This window comes from Larus michahellis, chromosome 3, assembly GCF_964199755.1.
Source record: "Larus michahellis chromosome 3, bLarMic1.1, whole genome shotgun sequence".
Classification (NCBI taxonomy): domain Eukaryota; kingdom Metazoa; phylum Chordata; class Aves; order Charadriiformes; family Laridae; genus Larus; species Larus michahellis.
The window spans coordinates 40,069,476-40,087,269 of NC_133898.1; the positions used below are offsets into that span (position 1 = coordinate 40,069,476).

At 55.2% G+C, this 17,794-nt stretch overlaps 2 protein-coding genes across 14 annotated transcripts in view; one reads left to right on the forward strand and one right to left on the reverse strand.

Annotated features, from left to right (window-relative positions):
• The first annotated feature begins 251 nt into the window (after positions 1–251).
• Positions 252–6,952, forward strand: LRRC73 (leucine rich repeat containing 73). 2 transcript variants are annotated; one of them, XM_074579812.1, is made up of 6 exons: positions 252–862; positions 1,356–1,516; positions 2,554–2,676; positions 3,901–4,001; positions 4,680–4,863; positions 6,484–6,952. In XM_074579812.1, exons 1-6 carry the CDS (start codon positions 591–593, stop codon positions 6,552–6,554), a joined length of 912 nt encoding a protein of 303 aa, XP_074435913.1. In that variant the 5' UTR covers positions 252–590; the 3' UTR covers positions 6,555–6,952. The 2 variants fall into 2 exon arrangements, with proteins under 2 accessions (XP_074435913.1, XP_074435914.1); XM_074579813.1 differs by lacking the exon at positions 2,554–2,676 and having other exon boundaries at positions 450–862.
• A 1,553-nt stretch (positions 6,953–8,505) lies between these two features.
• TJAP1 (tight junction associated protein 1) overlaps positions 8,506–17,794 on the reverse strand; it is a 42,194-nt gene continuing 32,905 nt past the window's right edge. For 9 of the 12 annotated variants that reach the window (XM_074579817.1, XM_074579822.1, XM_074579820.1 and 6 more), the window contains 5 exons: positions 17,725–17,791; positions 17,228–17,257; positions 15,923–16,030; positions 14,203–14,286; positions 8,506–12,579 (listed from right to left, as the gene is read on the reverse strand). In XM_074579817.1, coding sequence (XP_074435918.1) covers positions 11,263–12,579; positions 14,203–14,286; positions 15,923–16,030; positions 17,228–17,257; positions 17,725–17,791 — 1,606 coding nt within the window. In that variant the 3' untranslated portion in view covers positions 8,506–11,262. The remainder of the gene's footprint in view (positions 12,580–14,202; positions 14,287–15,922; positions 16,031–17,227; positions 17,258–17,724; positions 17,792–17,794) is intronic. The other 3 variants (XM_074579826.1, XM_074579827.1, XM_074579816.1) reach the window with 1 other exon arrangement.

Below are 17,794 nucleotides of genomic sequence, written 5' to 3' on the forward strand. Positions count from 1 at the left end.
AGCCGGCGGGCGCCGGCGTCGCCGCTGACGGACTTCGAGCGGCGCCGGGGACGCAAGATGGCGGCGGGGGACGCCAGGGTGGGATGTGGGGGGCCGAGAGGAGGGCGGTGGGCGGTGGCGGCCCGCCCCGGGCGGTGGCGGCCCGCCCCGGGCGGTGGGAGGGCCCGGGGAGGAGGCGTGGCGGCTCGGCAGGTGCGGGCGGAGCGGGGCGGGGAGCGGCGGGGCTGCCCGGCCCCCTCCCGGCCAATGCTGGCGCAGCGGGGCGGCGCGGCGCGGCCCCGCGGGGCTCAGAGCCCGGCGCCGGTTCGGATTAGCCCCCGGCCGATGGCTCCCCCGGGTCTGGCCGCCCGCGGACGGGCGGCGGCCCCGCCGGGTGGAGCGGGGCGGCCCGGCGGCCGCCGGTAAGGCTGCGCGGTGACGCCCCCGGGGCCGCGGTGGGCCGGGCCGGGACTGCCCGGCGGCGGTAGCGGCGGTAGCGGCGGCGGCGACCGCCCCGGCCCGCATCGCGGCTTCCCCCCGGCGCCCAGCCGCCGCGGCGGGATCGGCGGGCGGCGGCGGGCGGCGACGGCGGCTCCCCGAGCGGGGGGAAGATGCTGCCGGGGTCCATCCAGATCTCCGGGGAGACGCTGTCGGGGGCGGAGATCCGGGACATCTGCGAGAGCCTGCGGGAGAACTCGGTGCGGCTGCTGTCGCTGCGGGGCTGCCAGCTCTCCGAGCGGGACTTCGGGCACGTCTGCCGGGGGGCGGCCGAGTCCCGCTCCCTGGCCCAGCTCAACCTCAACCTGGGCATCGTCTCCAACATCAACCGCGTCAAGCAGCTGGCCGAGGCCCTGAAGACGAACCGCTCCGTCCAGTCCCTCTTGTGAGTACAGCGGGGCGGGGGGGGGGGTGTGCCCCTGGCCGCCTCCCGGGCGGGGACGGGTCCTGCGGGGCCTCGCAGCTCCGGGCCGGTCCCTGAATTTAAGTCTCGGAGGAGGAAAAGACGCCCTTGACGTTGCCGAGGGTCACCGCCTCCACCTGCACCCGGATGGGAGGCAGACACCTCCGCCCCCCCCGCCCCGGGCTGGGCACGGCCCTGGCTTTCCATCCCAGCCCCTCCAACCTGTGTTGTCCCCCATGTCGGGGACTGCCCCTGCCCCGCTGGCATCCCCTGCACCCCCTCATCCCGGCCGGGAGAGAAGGGCCACCGTAGCGGCCAGGTGACCCCCACAGCAGAGGTTTCCCGGGGTTTTTTCCTCCCATCTGGGGTTAGGATTTGTCATCCTCCTCATTTCGTCTGCTTCTCCCTCCCCGCTGGGTGAGTGAGCCCCCAGGAAGAAGGCTGCTTAGTAATTTTCCCTTTTATACCTGCACAGCCTCCACGGGAGTCCCCTGACAGATGCAGGCTTGGCCCTCCTCAACCCCGCTCTCTCCATCCACCCCTCGCTGGTGGCTCTGGATCTAGGAGACTGCATGCTGGGTGATGAAGGCATCAACCTTATCTGTGGGCTCCTGCCGCCTGACGGGGCCAAGTCCGGTAAGCACCAGGGGCTGTGGGCTGCACAATGACCGGTGGAGCTTTCACAGAGAGCAGATGCATGCAGCAGTGAATCCTCAGCCCTGGAGGAGGCAGGCTCTATAGTTTGCCTGGGCTGAGGAATTTCTTGCCCCAACTGAAGTAAAGCAGAAAAGCCAAGCGATAGAGGAGTGGTTCCCTCGGGCAGGCATGGTCTTTCTGATATCGATCTGTCCTGCTGGCAGTTTGGAGCTCAGGGACCAACAGGTTGCTTCTGGTTCACGACGGGAGTGTTTGAAACTGGAGGAGCGGACAGCTTGGACTTTGAATATGTTATTTTGCATTTGCATGTTGATAATGACCATAGATAAATGTATGGTGTGCCACCACCCAAGCACTTGGCTTTATTGTCAGTGCCGGGAATTGTCCCTGCTTGAGGGTGCACTTTGTGAGTGTGTAGTTGGGTGGTCATAGCCTTAGCATCATGACTCAGATCTTTACAGGGGATAATCTTCAGTGATCAGAGGCCAGTGGGCCAGTTAAGCTGAGAGAGCTGGCATGTGCTGAGGTAACACCATCCCTCTCTCCTGACTTTCAAGCTGCTTTCTACCTCCTCTCCCCAGCACCTTCTCCTCCGTGTGCTCGAAGTGTCATTCATGCTGTTATCTCAACTGGCAACCCCTCCCCAGCGCAGGCTTCAGAGCCTGCTGTCCCTGTTATCCTCTCTCCAACCTGTCACCTCATGCCACCTCCTTCTCCTGGTCAGTTACCTCACGCACACCCCTTACTTGTTCCATCGTGCTTGCTATTTAGGGTAAGCAAGCGAGACACAGTTTGTGAGAGCAGAGAAATGGAGCAGTCACAGCATGGGCAAATGGAGGTGCACTGCTGAAAGCAGTTAAATATTTCACTGCTCAGTGAAATATGGGATGATGGTTGTCAGAGCAAACCAAACCCTTTAGCCTGTTGGAGTACAGGGGACACAACTCAAAGCTGTCCTGGTTAGCTGAACTAGTTCCCCTGAGACTGCTCTGGTTTGGCTTCTGTCTCTTCTCCAGGCCTCAAAGAGCTAACGCTGAGCGCCAACCCAGGCGTCACAAGCAAAGGCTGGGGACGCCTAGCCATTGCAGTGGCTCACAGCTCACAGCTCCGTGTATTGAACCTGGACTACAACCCCCTAGGTAAGCTGGGGGGGCAGGGCGGAGGGGCAGGGCACGCAGCACTCCGGCCTCTCAGCGTTTGTGCTGGTGGGTGGCCGGGGATTGAGCTCTAGAAGGGCAGGAGAGCTTCACCAGCAGGATGGGGCAGTTTCTTGCATAGGTGCCTTCTGATCCCTGGCAGTGAGTTCACCCTGCCAGGTGCCCTCGGCTTGTGGGGAAAGCCAGCCTCACTGCTCTGCTCATGTGACGTGGCCACATGCCCTGTGGGGAGGTGCTGAAAGGTTATGTCTTACCCGCTCCACTGCCTTTGTCGTCACGTTTGACCCTCCACGTCTCCCCTGTTCCTGAAGTCCTGGGCATCGACAGTGGCTTGGCAGATGCAGTATGTCCCCTCGCTCCCTCCTTCCTCTTCCAGGCGGCAGAGAAGGGAGGAGGAGGAGGAGAGCCTGGCACTGGTTGCCATAGAAACCAACTCTCTCCAGCTCTGCTGCAAGGTGGTGAGGAGGAGACCAGGCCATGCCTCCCTGAGCATCAGGAGGGCGCTCCCCTCCTCACCCCCTCTGGAAACAGAGCCTCCCTCCAGGCCCTGCCTGTCTGACCAGGTACCTCCCCTTGGTCAGGAAAGGCCCCAGGGTGTTACCAGACAGCAGCCTTTTTTTTTTTTTCCAAAAGAATGTGTCACAGTTTTACGGTATCTTGGCACTTGCCAGGGAATATCAGGAGAATGTGCTGGAGTCTTGTCTCTTCACCAGCATCAATCTTTAACGCTCCTGGTCCTGCTGCATCCACCACCAAAAGCCTGTCGCCTTTCCAGGGAGGCAGTCCATCAGGTGGTGCAGGGCCCCCTGTCCAGCTCCACCCTCCCCCTAGACTGAGGTACTCGGCTTCTGATTCTGTGTCTGGGATGCCTTACAGGGACTGTTAATGGCCCTCGCATCCTTCAGTAAGAAGGAGATTTGGGAAGTCATGGTTCCTGAGGGAATAAAACAAATTTCACTGTGTTCCTTCGTGTTCTCCCTGATAATCAGTGACTGCTCCCATAAGCACAAAATGGTGTACCTTTGCCTTGTCTCTTTTCTCAGTTAACAGCTTTTTTTTTCCCCAAGGTAACAGAGATTTGGAGGTTGTCTGGTGGCAGAAATACACAGAGGATGTTTCCATGACAGCCCCAGGCCCATGAGGGCACTTGGTGTTACATGAGGGAAGGCAGGCACTGCTGACAGGCCTGCTTTGCTTCTCCCACAGGTGACCAGGTAGCAGGGATGCTCGCCGTCGCTGTGGCCTCCAGTCGAACCCTCGAAGTTCTGGACTTGGAGGGAACAGGACTTACCAACCAGTCAGCCCAGGTGAGAGAGCCCACAGTTACTCTACAGCATCACTGACATCTCAAGGGCATAGGTCTTGGCTGTCTATAGGGGCCCTAGGACCTATACCTGCCTCCATCCCCTTCCCAGAGTCCACATGCACCCCCTTCCCTCCCTGCACCCAGGGCCGATGTTGCTTTCCCGTGGCCCGTGGCAGTAGGCCACAGGAGGAGCTCGTAAGCCACAGCTCTGACCTAGGGCTCCTGGATCTCCCTCCAGTCAGCAGGGAGAAACACGCAGCTCTATTTATAGTTTGGTTTTCTTGGAAGAAGTAAGGGGTTGGACTTGCGATTGGGGATCAGAGCTAAAGCTCCCTGGACAGATAGGGGCCAAGGCTTGGTAGCACAGGCTCTCCTCTCAGAGCCCCAGCTCCCACTGGTAAGAGGGGACTAGCCTGGATACGTGGGAGTAACAGGATGTAGAGCAGTCCCCCTCCTCTATAATAGAGCCAGGAGACCCAGGCGCAGCTCTTCCCACAGAAAGATGGGAAGCCCTCAGGCTCTCAGAAAGCCTGCCAAAGAGAGGTCAAAGCCAAGGGAAGGCAGAGGTAAGAAGAGGAAGGCTGGAGTTTGCAGGGACATGGGGCTTTGAAGCTCTTTCTGCTTAGCCTAGCTGCTGTTTGTGCTGCTTGTCAGCCTGTTTATCCCACTCTCTGCCCAGACCTTGCTGGACATGGTAGAGAATTACCCCACAGCCCTACGGACACTCATCCTGGCGGAGAACAACATTAGTCCCGAGCTGCAGCAGCAGATCTCTGACCTGCTCTCGGAGGGTGAGGAAGAGGAAGAGACGGAGGCTCGCGAAGTCACAGCCAGGGAGAAGAACCCCTGGATCTGCCAGAACAGTAAGAGCTCTGGGACCCGAGTAGGAATTGGGGTGTCTGGGGTGTTTCCAGCGTCACTGGTCTCTCGTGGTGGGGTTGGTCAATGTGGTCTGTCCCTTCTCTCTGTGAACTGGAATACAGACAGCCCCCAGGTGCAACCTTCATGTTAAATAGCATTGGGCTGAGCTGCGCTTGGAAAGGCAGCCTCCCAAGGACAATGCGGCTGCTGCAAAGAGTGGAAACAGTACCTCAGAGGCGTTTTCCCTGATGCTGCAGGAACGAAATCTTTGTGCAACGTCTAAAAACTCAAGGGCAGGAGCATTAAAGATCTCAGGGGCCTTTGCCAGGTATTCTAGCCAAAACTCATGTAATTCCTCACTGCTTCCAGAATAACCTCCTGCAATCCGCACAGCATCAGCTCTTCCTATCTCCATCCTAAATGTGTGAGGGGTTAGCCAGGTGCCAGAGCCTGTCTGTGCAGTGGCTTTTGACAGAAAAAAGGTATATTATGGAGACAGCAGTAGCCTGTTGTGTATCATCAGTATATATGATACTGTATATTGTCATGACAAGCCTTGTGATCCTGCTGGTTTAGGGCTGGGATTTTTTTTTTACCTTTAGTTGTCCTTCCCCCCTCCCAATTCTCATGTCAGACTAACAGCAAACAAGGACAACCACTCTCTGGGCCTCAAAACATCTGGATCCTCATTTACTAGAGCCATAAAAAAATCCTTTACTGACAGCTCTGGCCAAGTTTTGGATCCAGTTTCCAGAAATTGATCCCCAAAACAGAGATCCCACGCACCAGTTTTGAATGTGTAGGACACTGGATCTGAAGCACACAGGCACTAAAAACCTCCCCTCTCACATCCAGGAAAAAACAATTTTTTTTTCTGTTTAAAAAGGCTTCTGGGTGGGAAGCTGGTATCCTGATGAGTTTCTCAATTGCTGTGTGTGCCCATCCTCCTTGCAGCTGATTCACTTGGTGTGGGGAGAGTCGCAGCGTTCCTGGCTGTCGCTCTGTGCCGTTGCAGAGCCAGCAAGCTGCCCTCACCTTCCTGAGGCAAGCAGGGAAGGGCGGCACAAACCCTCCATTCATGCAGCGCAGAAAGTCAGGATTTCCAGGCCGCCGCTGCCATAGAATGGCTGCTTGCCCACTACCGTCCCTGCTCTTGGGAAGGCAACGCCACCACCCTGGGTGGGTTTGGTTGGCTTGCAGCCTGCCAGCCCATGCCACCTGGGTGCTGTCTCTGTAGCTGGAAAGACATGGTGAGTGCAGATTTAAAGGTCTGTGCAGGGCTGGGTAAGGGCAGAGCTGGGTCAGCACAACCAGTATCACCTGCAAGTGTATGTGGGGAGGGTTCAGACCCGATGTTCCTCTTGACAGCCAAGTTAACAAATGCAGATCCGCACCCTGGGCGCTTAGTGCTGTCTCTGCCTTCCCCCTTCTCCAAACATCAATTCAGTTCTGCTGCGTAGCCAGAGTAGACCTAGTTACTACTTAATCTCACAATCCTCTCAGCAGTTCGTTTCCCACCCTGTGGCGCTCTAATTCCTCATCCTCACCCCTAGGGCTGGAGTACAGCCCCGCACTCTCCAGCAGCCCAACCAGCTCATGGTTTTCTCCCTCTCTCACCACAGATTCCAGCTCCCAGATGGTCCTGATGACGTCAGGCCTCGGTGACAGCCTCTTAGCAGAAACAGAAATGTAGCTGGGCTACCCTGCCTGCTTCTGCCGAGAAGAGCACTGTGCCTGCTGAGGGAGCGCGTGTCCCCAGCGCCTCTGCCTCTGGTGGGCTGCCCCAGCTGTCTTCTCACACATTTCACCTCCTCTTGATGCCTCCCTTGGCTCTCTGAGTGCCGAAGCCTGGTCTGAGCAAATCTCTACACGCGTCTCTGTGTTGTCACATGCCCCGTCGGCCGCTTGTGATCGTCCAGTCGCTGTATGTGTAGCTCACGCTGCCCTGCCTCCCCCCTCCCCTCCACGCCCGGCTGTGCCCGCAGGGCGCAGGCTGTATTTATTCAGATGTGTATAAGAGATGTTCTTTCTATTGCTTGTACCACTGTCACGATGAGAGTTTTATAAAGGTCACAGACGCGGCACCACTCATGGCGGCGTGAGCCTCCTCCGTCACTCTGCCTGGTGGCAGGAGCTGCCGGGAGGGTCAGAGGGCAGGCAGGGGGCAGCAGCCCCTCACCCCGCTGCCCACTGGGCTTCCTCTGTCTCTTCCAGGGTGAGCTCTCTGCTGTGGCCCCCTGGAGGTTCTGCTCCTGGTCCCAGAGGGAGGTTGGGCATAGCCCAGTTTGCCATCCCCTGGGCCTTTCCTCTGCCCAGAGGGAGAGGGCCAGGCTGGAGCCCATCTGCAGGGAGTTTGGCACCAGCTGTGCACCCTCTGGCAAAGGCTTCAGCCCACAGCAGCACTGCAGGTTTCACTGCTCTGCCAAGTGCCCCTTGCCGGAGCTAGGCAAGGAAGATCGTGTTTCAAGGCCTTGATTAGGCTAGAAGATTAAATTGTGGCAGCAGCTGCTACTCAAGGGAGGACAGAATAAAATCATTAATTATGGGACAAAGAAACAAGAAACTCTTCCTGCATTATGCTTTGCATATATCTAGGTCAGAAGGGCACTGGCAGTGTAACTTGGGAGATGGAGGAAATTTCATCAGAGCCCTCCGACCTCTGCAGCGCCATTCAACACAAAAAGGAAACGCTTCCAAATGTCCTTATCAGCATCCTACAGGAACTCCCTGTCTCGTGTTTGGAGGGCTTCAACCCCAATTCTCCCTCCCGACACAAAATAGTGACACTAGAATTATAAAACTCTTACGAACTCCAGGGAGGGGGTATGTTACATGTTCCACGTAACTCAATCTCTAAAATTAACTGATACTCTCACATGACTCAGAGCTGGGGCTTCAAGAACACCAAAAAATAATAAAAGAATTAGCTACACCTCATCCTATTCTAGATCAGCACATGGAGGCCTTTGCCAAGACACAGATCAGAGAGAAGGACAGCCACAAAAATACTGGAAATGGGATAGGCAGAATTTTATGAGGAACACTGAGGCTGCTTACAGCACAAGCAGCTTCATTGCAGAGGTTTTGACAAGCCTAGCCTCCTCAGCCTTTAAGTAATGTGAAAATTGCCCACATTGTTTTTTAATGTTTCTCAAAGTTGCCTGGTTAAATAATCTGCCCCTTTTTTAAACTGCTGTCAGCTTCTGAGTCAAAAGTGACGTGAGTGCTGTTGTGAGCAATGGATTCCGGTCTGCAGGCTCAGTCTGATCTTTGAGCTGACACCCTACATTCAGACCCAGAGAGGAGTTTCCAGAGCTTGGATACACTTACGTAAGTAAAACACAGCTCATCCCACACATCACTCCTTGCCTAGGTCTGTACCTCTTCTCCAACCCAGGTGAGCCTTGAACCAGGCTGCTGCCAAAGTGGGCACTGAGGATGACCAATGAATCCACAGCCACCTGGAAAGCTTACACAGGTCCACCTGGAAAGGTCACAGGATCGCTCTCCCTGGGAGAGCTAATAGGTGGCACAACCAGTTCAAACTTGGGACATTGTACCATGACACTCTCCTCCCTCACATGCTCAGGATTGGTTCGGTCCAGGTCTTAACCAACAGAGATAACACTATAGCCATCGCCACCTACTTTTAAAATAGTTTATTTCTGGTCTTAAAATATACATCAGTTTGAAAATTTCAGAAAAAAAACCCCACATTAGTTACAGATTAACAGTCTGGAGTTGGGACACTGGAAGTGGGGTCAGCTCAAGGCCCCAGAGCCAATACTGCTGGAGGGGAGAAGGACTGCAGAGGGCAGGCAATGTGTCCACCAGGAGAGGGCTCTGCTCCTCTTGAGGCCATCGCTGCCCCTCAGCCTCTGCCAGCAGCATAATGCTGCAAAGCAGAAGTGTCTGGTGAGGCGCTGGGCACCCCTTTGCCACCCCTCTATTTCTCCACTGTTTTGCTTTCAAGTCTACCTTGACCAAAAGCAGAGGGAGGCTGGCTCTGCCCAGCACCATCAGCACCAGGTGCTTCAGCAAGAGTGGGTTTTGTCCCCTGACCAGCATGCCAGGGTTCAGGGGGCATGGTGCTGAGCCCTGAGGGGCAATGCCTCCCCCACTGCCCAAGTGGCTGTGCTGTCCACAGGCAGGCCACCAGCAGCCTCAGCGCCAGAGGAGCTCACTCAGTGAGCATCCAATGCCAGGTGATGTCCAAGAGGCAGGAGCTGGCAGCCGCAAGCCCTCAACAAGGCTGCAGAACAGAAGAAATGCAGCAGTGAAGTGGCTGATAAGAGCAAACGCAAGGACCCCCCCCCCCACATCACGTTCAGGACAGGGGAGATGAACACCCTACAGGCTCAGAGGAGGCTCCCGCTCTCAGCACCAGCCTGTTTGCACAGGTATCAAGCAAAATACTGTAGTGAAATACTGAGTCCCACCTCCCCACCAGAGGGTGGCATCAAGCTCCGCAACTGTTAGAGGTGGGAAACAAGGCGAGTGTGTAGGCAGCAGCTCTAAGCCAGGGAACACAAACCAACCTACACAGCCAACAAATACAGCCGCTGGAGAGGCCTGCAGCTCCCTTTCACAGGCCCTGGAGCCTCCAGGCTTGAGCTGAAGGCCTGTCTGGCCCCAGCTGCAAGCTCCAGGCCCTTTGCAGAGATGGGGGTTTTGGACAAGGGGCAGGGCCCCCAGGCAGTTCTTGGCTGCACATCTTGCTGTAAGCGTATGAACGGGAGCTCCCTCCTGGACAGAGGGCTGCCCTCCTACAGCCTGGCAAAGAGCCCTCATTGAATAGGGTGAGAGGACAACACAAACCCAACTCAAAAAACAGACAGCAGGCTGAGGACAGCCGACGGGGTGTGAAAGGGACACAAGTCAGAGAACCAGGCTATTCTCCGCCTCACACCCTTGGGGGAGCCAAAAAACACCAGATAGACAAGGGCACAGGACGAAATTAAAATAGGACACCTGGGCTTTGTTGGCCCTCAAAAGAAACCTAAAAACCCTACATCTACAGATCTCTCCCCTTCCCTCCCCCCGAAACAAGACACCAAGCACACAAGACTGCGAAGAAAAGTCACACAATATCACGCTAGACTAGGAAAATCACACAGAGAGGCCCTACCCAGAAGGGGAGGCCCCAGAGAGGCACCAGAGCCAGCCTGGAGCCCCCTGCCAGAGAAGGGGGCATGCGAGGAGACCCTGGCAAAGGGCTGCTGCCCAGCCATGAGGTAGTGTGTCTGCAGCGAGCAGCTCCTCAGCACGCTGCCCTCGCATCCCCACTGGCCCTGCCCAGAAAAGCCCGGTAGCATCTCCTTCATGCCTTGCTCGCCCGGGGCAAGACTTTGTTCTCGAGTCTGGAGGGGTTTCTGCAGGCTGGAGGCCAGGATCAGAGGGAAGCACAGCTCTGAGAGCTGAGCCTACTCAACACACCCTCAATGCAGGCATCGGACTGACTGCCAACGGCTGTGTCTGTTTATGCAGGGCGGGGAGAAAGAAAAAACAATACACCCCAAAACCAAAGGCTTGGAAAGAAGAAAGAAGCCCACCCAAGAGCAAAGCATCAGCACCGTTCAAAACAAAACAACAGCACAGAGAGTGGGGGAAGAGGTGTGACGGAGGAGACACACAAACACACAACCCCAGCGCCTAGCAGGCAGTGCCTCCCCGAACCACCTCAGCAGAGAGCACCCACGCCCCACGCCACAGCTCCAGCATCTGTGCGTTGCCTCAGCGGGGGCCGGGTGCTGAGCCCGACGCAGGAGCCAAGCAATGGGGACCTGCAGAGGCAGATTCTGGAGAACCACCCAGAGGGCAGCTGAGAAAACAAAACCCATCAGGAAAATGAGACACCAGCAATCCCAGCATATCCCCAAGGGCCTACAGCCACTCGCTGGGAGAGTCCTTGTGCCCCACTCACGGCCCCTGCAGGCTCCCAGGGAATCAGACACCACCACAGAGGCACTCTGCCCTGTTGGCACAAGTTAAGTGAGAGCAGAGCAGCTGCGGGCAACCAGCATGAGAGCACCCAGGGCCTCAGGTACCTGAGTGGGAAGGGGGAAGGAAGATGCGAGCATAAAGAGGCACAGGCACCAGGATGAGGGGTACCAAGAACAGGCTCTGGTACAGGCACCAGTGTGAGGCTGTGAAGAGAGCTGTGAGTGTGCCAGGGCAGTGGGTGTGCTTCTGCGCACTGTGTGTGCTAGTACTGTGGGTCTGAGGTACCAGGGAAGGGGGACCTCAGCTCTTCCAGGTAGCAAAAGAAGAGAATAAATATAAAATTTCAGAGCAGAGCACCCCCCCATGGAGGAGGGTACTGACGGAGGTTTCTCCCTCAGAAGGTGGGCAGATGGAGGCAGCCCACAGCTCTGCAGTGTGTGGCTGCTTCTTGCCCTGCCTCAGCTGAGAAGGTTGCCCTGCTCCTGGGCCTGTGTCAGACTGTCCTTGCGATGTAAGTGGTGGACCCCCATCCTCTTGGGGCTGCGGTGTGGCCGACTGAAGGGAGGCTTGACCCTGGCTTCTCCACATTCCTCTTGGGCACCTCCTTGGTTGGTCTCCCTGCTTCCCTGGAGCAACATTTCTCTCTCCTCAGCTGGGCTTTCAGGCAAGCCAAGGTCCACATAGTCCTTGTGCTTCTCTGGTGAGGGGCTTCCAGGCTCAGCAGTGCCTTCACCACTTCCCTGCAACAGCTTCTGGGCTTCATCTTGGGAGAAATCTGTACCATAGTCTGAGGAGAAATGGCTCCTGCGGGCTCTGGACTCAGTACTGTCTGTGTCCACGCTCGAGTCCCGGCTCACGGTCCAGCTGCAGCTCTGCGCAGACTCCTCGCCGTCCGAGTAACCCGAGGCTGCCCTACCCAGCTCCTGCATGGAGCGGCTGAACCTCTTCTGGAGCTCAGGGGCTGTGTCACGGCTGAAGGCCGTGCGGTTCATCAGCACCCGCTCTGAGGTGGGGGGTGCCTTGTCCACAAACATACGCTGCCAGTTGGCCAGCAGGTCCTCCTCAGAGCTGGCAGAGCTGGCGAAGGCGCTCGGGATTTGGGGAGGGCTGCTGAACGGGCTGCTCTGGGAAGAGCCGTGAGCCCTGGCTGCTTTGGGGGACTGCTGACAGGAACAGCTGGAGGCTGAACGGCGCCCTTCTGAAGCAGGGCTGTTGGGGAGCGTCTGGTGCCTGTCGCAGCTCTCGTCTTCACTCTGTACCAGGCTGAGGGAGATGGCCTGGCGCGTAGCATACGTACAGTTGGGTAGCGGGCTGTTCTTTGGGATCCTTACCTTATCCTCAGAGAATTCAATCACTTTGCGCCCTGGGTACATAGGATGGGGAGGTGAGGGTGTAGGGTACGGGCTTAGCTTCTCAAAGGCAGGCACCTCCTCTGGCATGCTGTCCACGCTGCTCTGCGGCTTGCAGCCACCATTCTGCTGTTTCCCTGCATCTCCTCCCTCCTTCCCCATCTGCCCTGCGCTGTTGCAGGCATCAGGAGGAGCTCCGCTCATGTCCACATGCACAAAGACATCCTCAGCCATGGGACAGCTGCCACTGCTAGACTTGGCTGAATTCAGAACCAGAGATTCTGGTTTCTCCAAGACTCTGGCAATGACTGAGGTGGGCACAACATCAGATGGAGCCAATGTGTGGGTTGCCTCTTGACCAGGGCCTGAGGACTCCTGAGTGCTGTGCAAATGCTTATTGACCATGTCCTGCAGCTCATAAGGAAGCTAGGGAGAAGGAAAAGGACATTAGAAGGGGGCTGCCATGCAAGCCATTAAGTTCCAAATAATCTGCCCTTTCCAACCAACCTTCACATGTACTTTGTACTCCTTATGTTGACCCTAACATTCATGTATGTTTCTAGGCCATGGTTCACAGGTCCGTTTGCAAAGAGAACAACAAAAGGCGGCACATGGGCTCAGTCCCCCATGCCTGCAAGTACAGAGACAAGGTCCAGCCAGCGCATGCTAGGAAGCAGTCTATTGATCTGTGGAAAATCAGCTGGCGGTTGCACTGAAGTGACTCAACAGCCCCCAGAGCTGGGATCCGCAGTGCTCCCTGAATGCAGTAATTGCAGCCATGCCGCCTTGGCAGCCTGCCCGCAGACCAGAATCAATGCCTTCCCTTGTTCCCACCAACTCCACCACCTCAACCCGCTTCTTCACTCCCTCCATCTCAGAGAGGCAAATATGGGGTTTATTACCAAAGCTGAAGCACTGGGGTCTCAACAGGGGGTAAGTGCTGCTCCTTGTCACACAAATGGGCACTACAGCTCTCCCCATCACCCTGCCGAGCTGCCCTCACCTTGGTCATCACACACATGCACAGCATGAAGCGGAGAGCAGTGCTCCCCAAGCCACTCAGTGGCACAGCAAGGTTTGTCCCATCACAGCCAGAAGGAAACTGTGTCCAAAGCTAGGGACAGAGGGCACACTGCATGGCAACAGCTGGCTTTGAGGCAGACTGTCTGCACAGCTGCTCAGCACCAACCCTCCCTCCAGTGGCAGCCACGTGTGATGTGGCGCTCTGGGGGACAGAATTCAAAACTCCAGGGAGGGGAGACAGCTGGGAGAGAGGTCAAGGTTACCATATGAGTAACTGATACACTGACCTCAAGAGTGCTAATTTGAGACACAATGTGGGAGGGAGAGGGTGACAAATTGGTCACCTGCTAAGTTAAAAAAGACAAGCACGTGGTTTTGCTGAGAGGAACATAAGAAGGGATGGAGACTAGGGGTACGGCAAGGAAAGAGCTGGGGTAAGGGCCTGAATGATACTTCCAACTGAAGAAGTGATGCTACTAACGCGAACGACCTAAACTCTGTCTTTGCTCACCCTGAGGGCAGGATGAGCTGAACAGACCCCACAAGGGGGAGTATGAGTTGGTACCAACTTCTCTCATTGAGGAGGCCTAAAAGACACCCTGAATGCTGCCTCCCACATTTCTCCTCAGAGTAAGAAGTGAAGCAGGGCCAGACCACTGCTGCTTGACTCCTTATCAGGCAGCTCGGCCCTTTCATGTGGCCAGGTGAGGAAGGGAAGAGGACAGAGCAGGGTAAGAGAGAGGTCTGTCCTCCTGCCAGCTTCCATCAGGCACCCATCAGGCTATCAAATTCAAGGTTATTGTGCTTTTTATAACAGCTCCTGGCTGAGCTGTGAAATGGAGCTGGTGTGAAAGAGGAGCTGGCAGAGGCTCTGTGCTGCCTTCTCAATGGGAGTGGGAACAGAAGCGGCCCCCCCCAACCTCTATCTGAGGCTGAAGGATGAGAGGCCAACAGCCCTGCAGAGAAACCAAGATGCAGACGAAGACCATGAGCCCTTCTCCCACACTTCAGCAGAGTGCTACTCACATCAGCAAACTTATGGTTCCTGAAGTGGGACTTGTTACACTTGAGCAGCTGTACTGCGAGGTTACAGTCCTGTCGATAGCGTTCCTGCAAAAGAAAGAGCACAGGTGTGCAACAGTGTTAAACTGGCCCGATCTCTTACCTGAAAAGGTGCAACCTGACCAGATGCTACTTGAACAGAAACAGGAGGAGGAATCTGATGAATCGCTCATGAGGGCACCTGCCATTCCCTCCTCTCCACACCCCTGTGTTATTTTCTTACAACTCAGCCAAGGTGTCCCTTTCAACTCCAGCCCTTGCTCCAGGTATATACTCTGTCAGTGTATCTAACCCCTCTCCCTCTGGGGATTTTAATACGCTCCAAAGGTCCCACCAGATTTGCTATTCCATCCCAGAGCTCTCGGTCATGCCTGAAGACACCGCCTGATGTCAAGCATTTTCCAGACAGACAGATTGGAGGGAGTTGAGACCAATTAACAAAAACAAAACAGAAACGCCGGATCCAGGAACTTGTATGTTAATGGTGTAGAAAAGGCATCAGCTCCCCCCCAGCTCTGGAGTAAACGATCCCTCCATTGGTGCAGCCTGGACTCAGGTCAAACCCTAAGCTCAAAAGAGCAAATACATCAAACTCAAAGATCAGTTCTTCCTTGCATAACCCCTCAGACCCTTTTTTGTTTGTCCCTACTGTTGTATGCAGCTCTCACATTTTCATACACACTGAAGTCATTCACACGCTCCTTTACACAAGAACAAGAGGAAAAGCCCACACCTCACACACTTCCACAGCCATTTGCAGACTGACACTTAGAATCAGAATCATTTTGGTTGGAATAGACCTTTAAGATCATCAAGTCCAACCGTTAACCTAGCACTGCCAAGTTACCACTGAACCATGTCCTTCAGCACTATTTCTACCCATCTTTTAAATACCTCCAGGGATGGTGCCTCAACCACTTCCCTGGGCAGCCTGTTCCAATGCTTAATAACCCTTTCTGTGTAAAAAAGTTTTCCTAATCTAAACTTCCCTGGCACAATTTGAGGCTGTTTCCTCTTGTCCTATTGTTACTTGGGAGAAGAGATCAATCCCCACCTTGCTACAACCTCCTCTCAGGTAGTTATAGAGAGCAAGAAGGTCTCCCCTCAGGCTCCTTTTCTCTAGGACAAACAATCCCAGCTCCCTCAGCTGCTCCTCATAAGACTCGTGCTCCAGACCCCTCACCAGCTTCGATGCCCTTCTCTGGACATGCTCCAGCACCTCAATGTCCCTCCTGTAGTGAGGGGTCCAAAACTGAACACAGCACTCAAGGCGCAGCCCCACCAGTGCTGAGTACAGAGGTACAATCACTTCTCTAGCCCTGCTGGCCACACGATTTCTAATACAAGCCAGGATGCTGTTGGCCTCCTTGGCCACCTGGGCACACTGCTGGCCCATATTCAGCCCACTGTCGACCCACACCCCCAGGTCCTTTTCCACCAGGCGGCTTTCCAGCCACTCTTCCCCAAGTCTGTAGCACTGCATGGGGTGGTTGTGACCCAAGTGCAGGATGCAGCACTAGGTCTTGTTGAACTTCATACAACTGGCCTTGGCCCATTGATCCAGCCTGTCCAGATCCCTCTGTAGAGCATTCCTACCCTCAAGCAGATCAACACTGCCTAAGTTGGTGTCACCTGCAAACTTACTGAGGGTGACTTACATTAAGTAACAATGAGGGTTACTTACATTGAGCTCCTCCAGCTTATTGATGGTGGTTTTGGCATCAAGCAATTTATTAGTGAGCTCTACAATCTCCCAGTCCAGCGTCTTGCGGTCCATCTCTGCCTTTTTAATCTGAGATGCAAGAACATGAAGTATGAATCTCCCCAGCACAGAGGAGTCTGGCTTCACCACCCACCTCAGCCCAAGCATAGCACAATGACATGTTCAGCTGGGATACAAAAACTTCCAGACAGACAGACAAGGGGGACAGCCTGGCTCTTTACCAAGGAAGGGACTCCAAAGGCCAGAGCCAGCCACCCTGCTAGTTACAGAGACAACAGGCTAAGTTTGAACCTCCTTAATGCAGTATCTCTTCTTGCAGCACAATCGTGTTTCCTCTCTGCACTGGTTCACATGGTGTCTGGTGGAAAGCTAGTTGTTTTGAGCAGTCAATCCCGTCCTGCTACTGGCAGCAAAGACCTCTGAGCTTGTGATACCCAGCCCTCTTCTCCAGGGCAACAGAACGAGAATATGTCCCATAAAGATCCAGCAGTCAATGCTGAATGGACAAAAGGTTTGTTTGGCAGGGAGAGGATACCATCTTGAAAGAGTTTAAGCCTTGCTCTAGTAAGAAAAAGGACCCGTGTAGCTTCATCTGGAGCTCAGTTAATACCTTGCCTCTTCAGATTCCCTAACAGTTCAGGTACAGGACAGATAGAGACCCAGATGTAACAGCTGAGAGTGGCAACAGCTCAGAACAACCAAGCCAGCCCTCTGCCAACACTGCCCAAGGGTGCTCTGAGGCTGTGACCACTAGGGCCCAGCTATGCATCAGGGGTAGATCAAAGTGACACACAAGGCAGTAGGGGAGGACAATGCTTCCCATATGTAGTCTCTTCAGGCACCAGCACAATGAATATTAACCCAGGAAAGTCAAGCGCTAGAACCAAAAAAATCTCCTCCTGAACTACATGGAGGCAATCAGCATCTCAGTTGTTCGACTTGCCTGCTCACAGCCCAGAAGGGAAAGGAAAGTGAGCAAACGAGGCTCACAGCCATCCACATCTTGTGCAGTGCCACAGTTTATGGGCACCACTTCCCAGCACGCCATGCTCCAGCTGGCTCAGAGTCAAACGCTCTTAAGATGGAGCACTGCAAGCTAGGACCTGCTGCATCTGCGGGCAGCTGCTGGATACCAGGTGAGCCCTTGGCTGGACGAGGGCTGGGGCCCCTCCATCTGGGATGGTGTATGTGGGACTGGCAATGAAACCAACAGGCTGAGACACGTAAAGAGGAAAAAGAAAAAACACACAAACGAAAAGACGCAACTGCAAAAATCCAGCTTTGGCTGAGAGAGGCCTGAGAGGTGAGTGCGCCCAGCGTGTGCCAGCGGCAGCGTGGGGAGGAGAAAGAGAGAAAGAGGGAGAGGGAGAGAAAAGAAACAGCCATGAGTGTTATGAATGCACACAACAGACATACACGCACATTGGCTCTGCTCTGACTGCCCCCATCCTCCCAGGATGACCACCCCAAAACTGGCTGACATAACCCTGGCCCTTTGAGAGGGACTGAAGCAACATGACGGAATATCATGCAATTATGTTGAGGGGAACCAAAGCTCATGTGCATAAACAAGTAGGGGCTCAATAAATCAAGAAACTAGTTCATGACACTAGCTGGAATGGGGAGTAGATGGTCATGGCCAGAATCTCACCCCTCACCCACTGCCACATCTGCTGGGTAAAGCCAGGGCCCCTTTCCCCATCTGGTCCTAACACATAGGTCTCTTCCACCTCCTCTCTGTAGTGACTTAATAGGGCACTTACCAGGGCATGCAACTTCTCCTCCAGGTCTTGGTTGGTTCTCTGGGAAGCAGTGTAGCTGTTCTGCAACCTA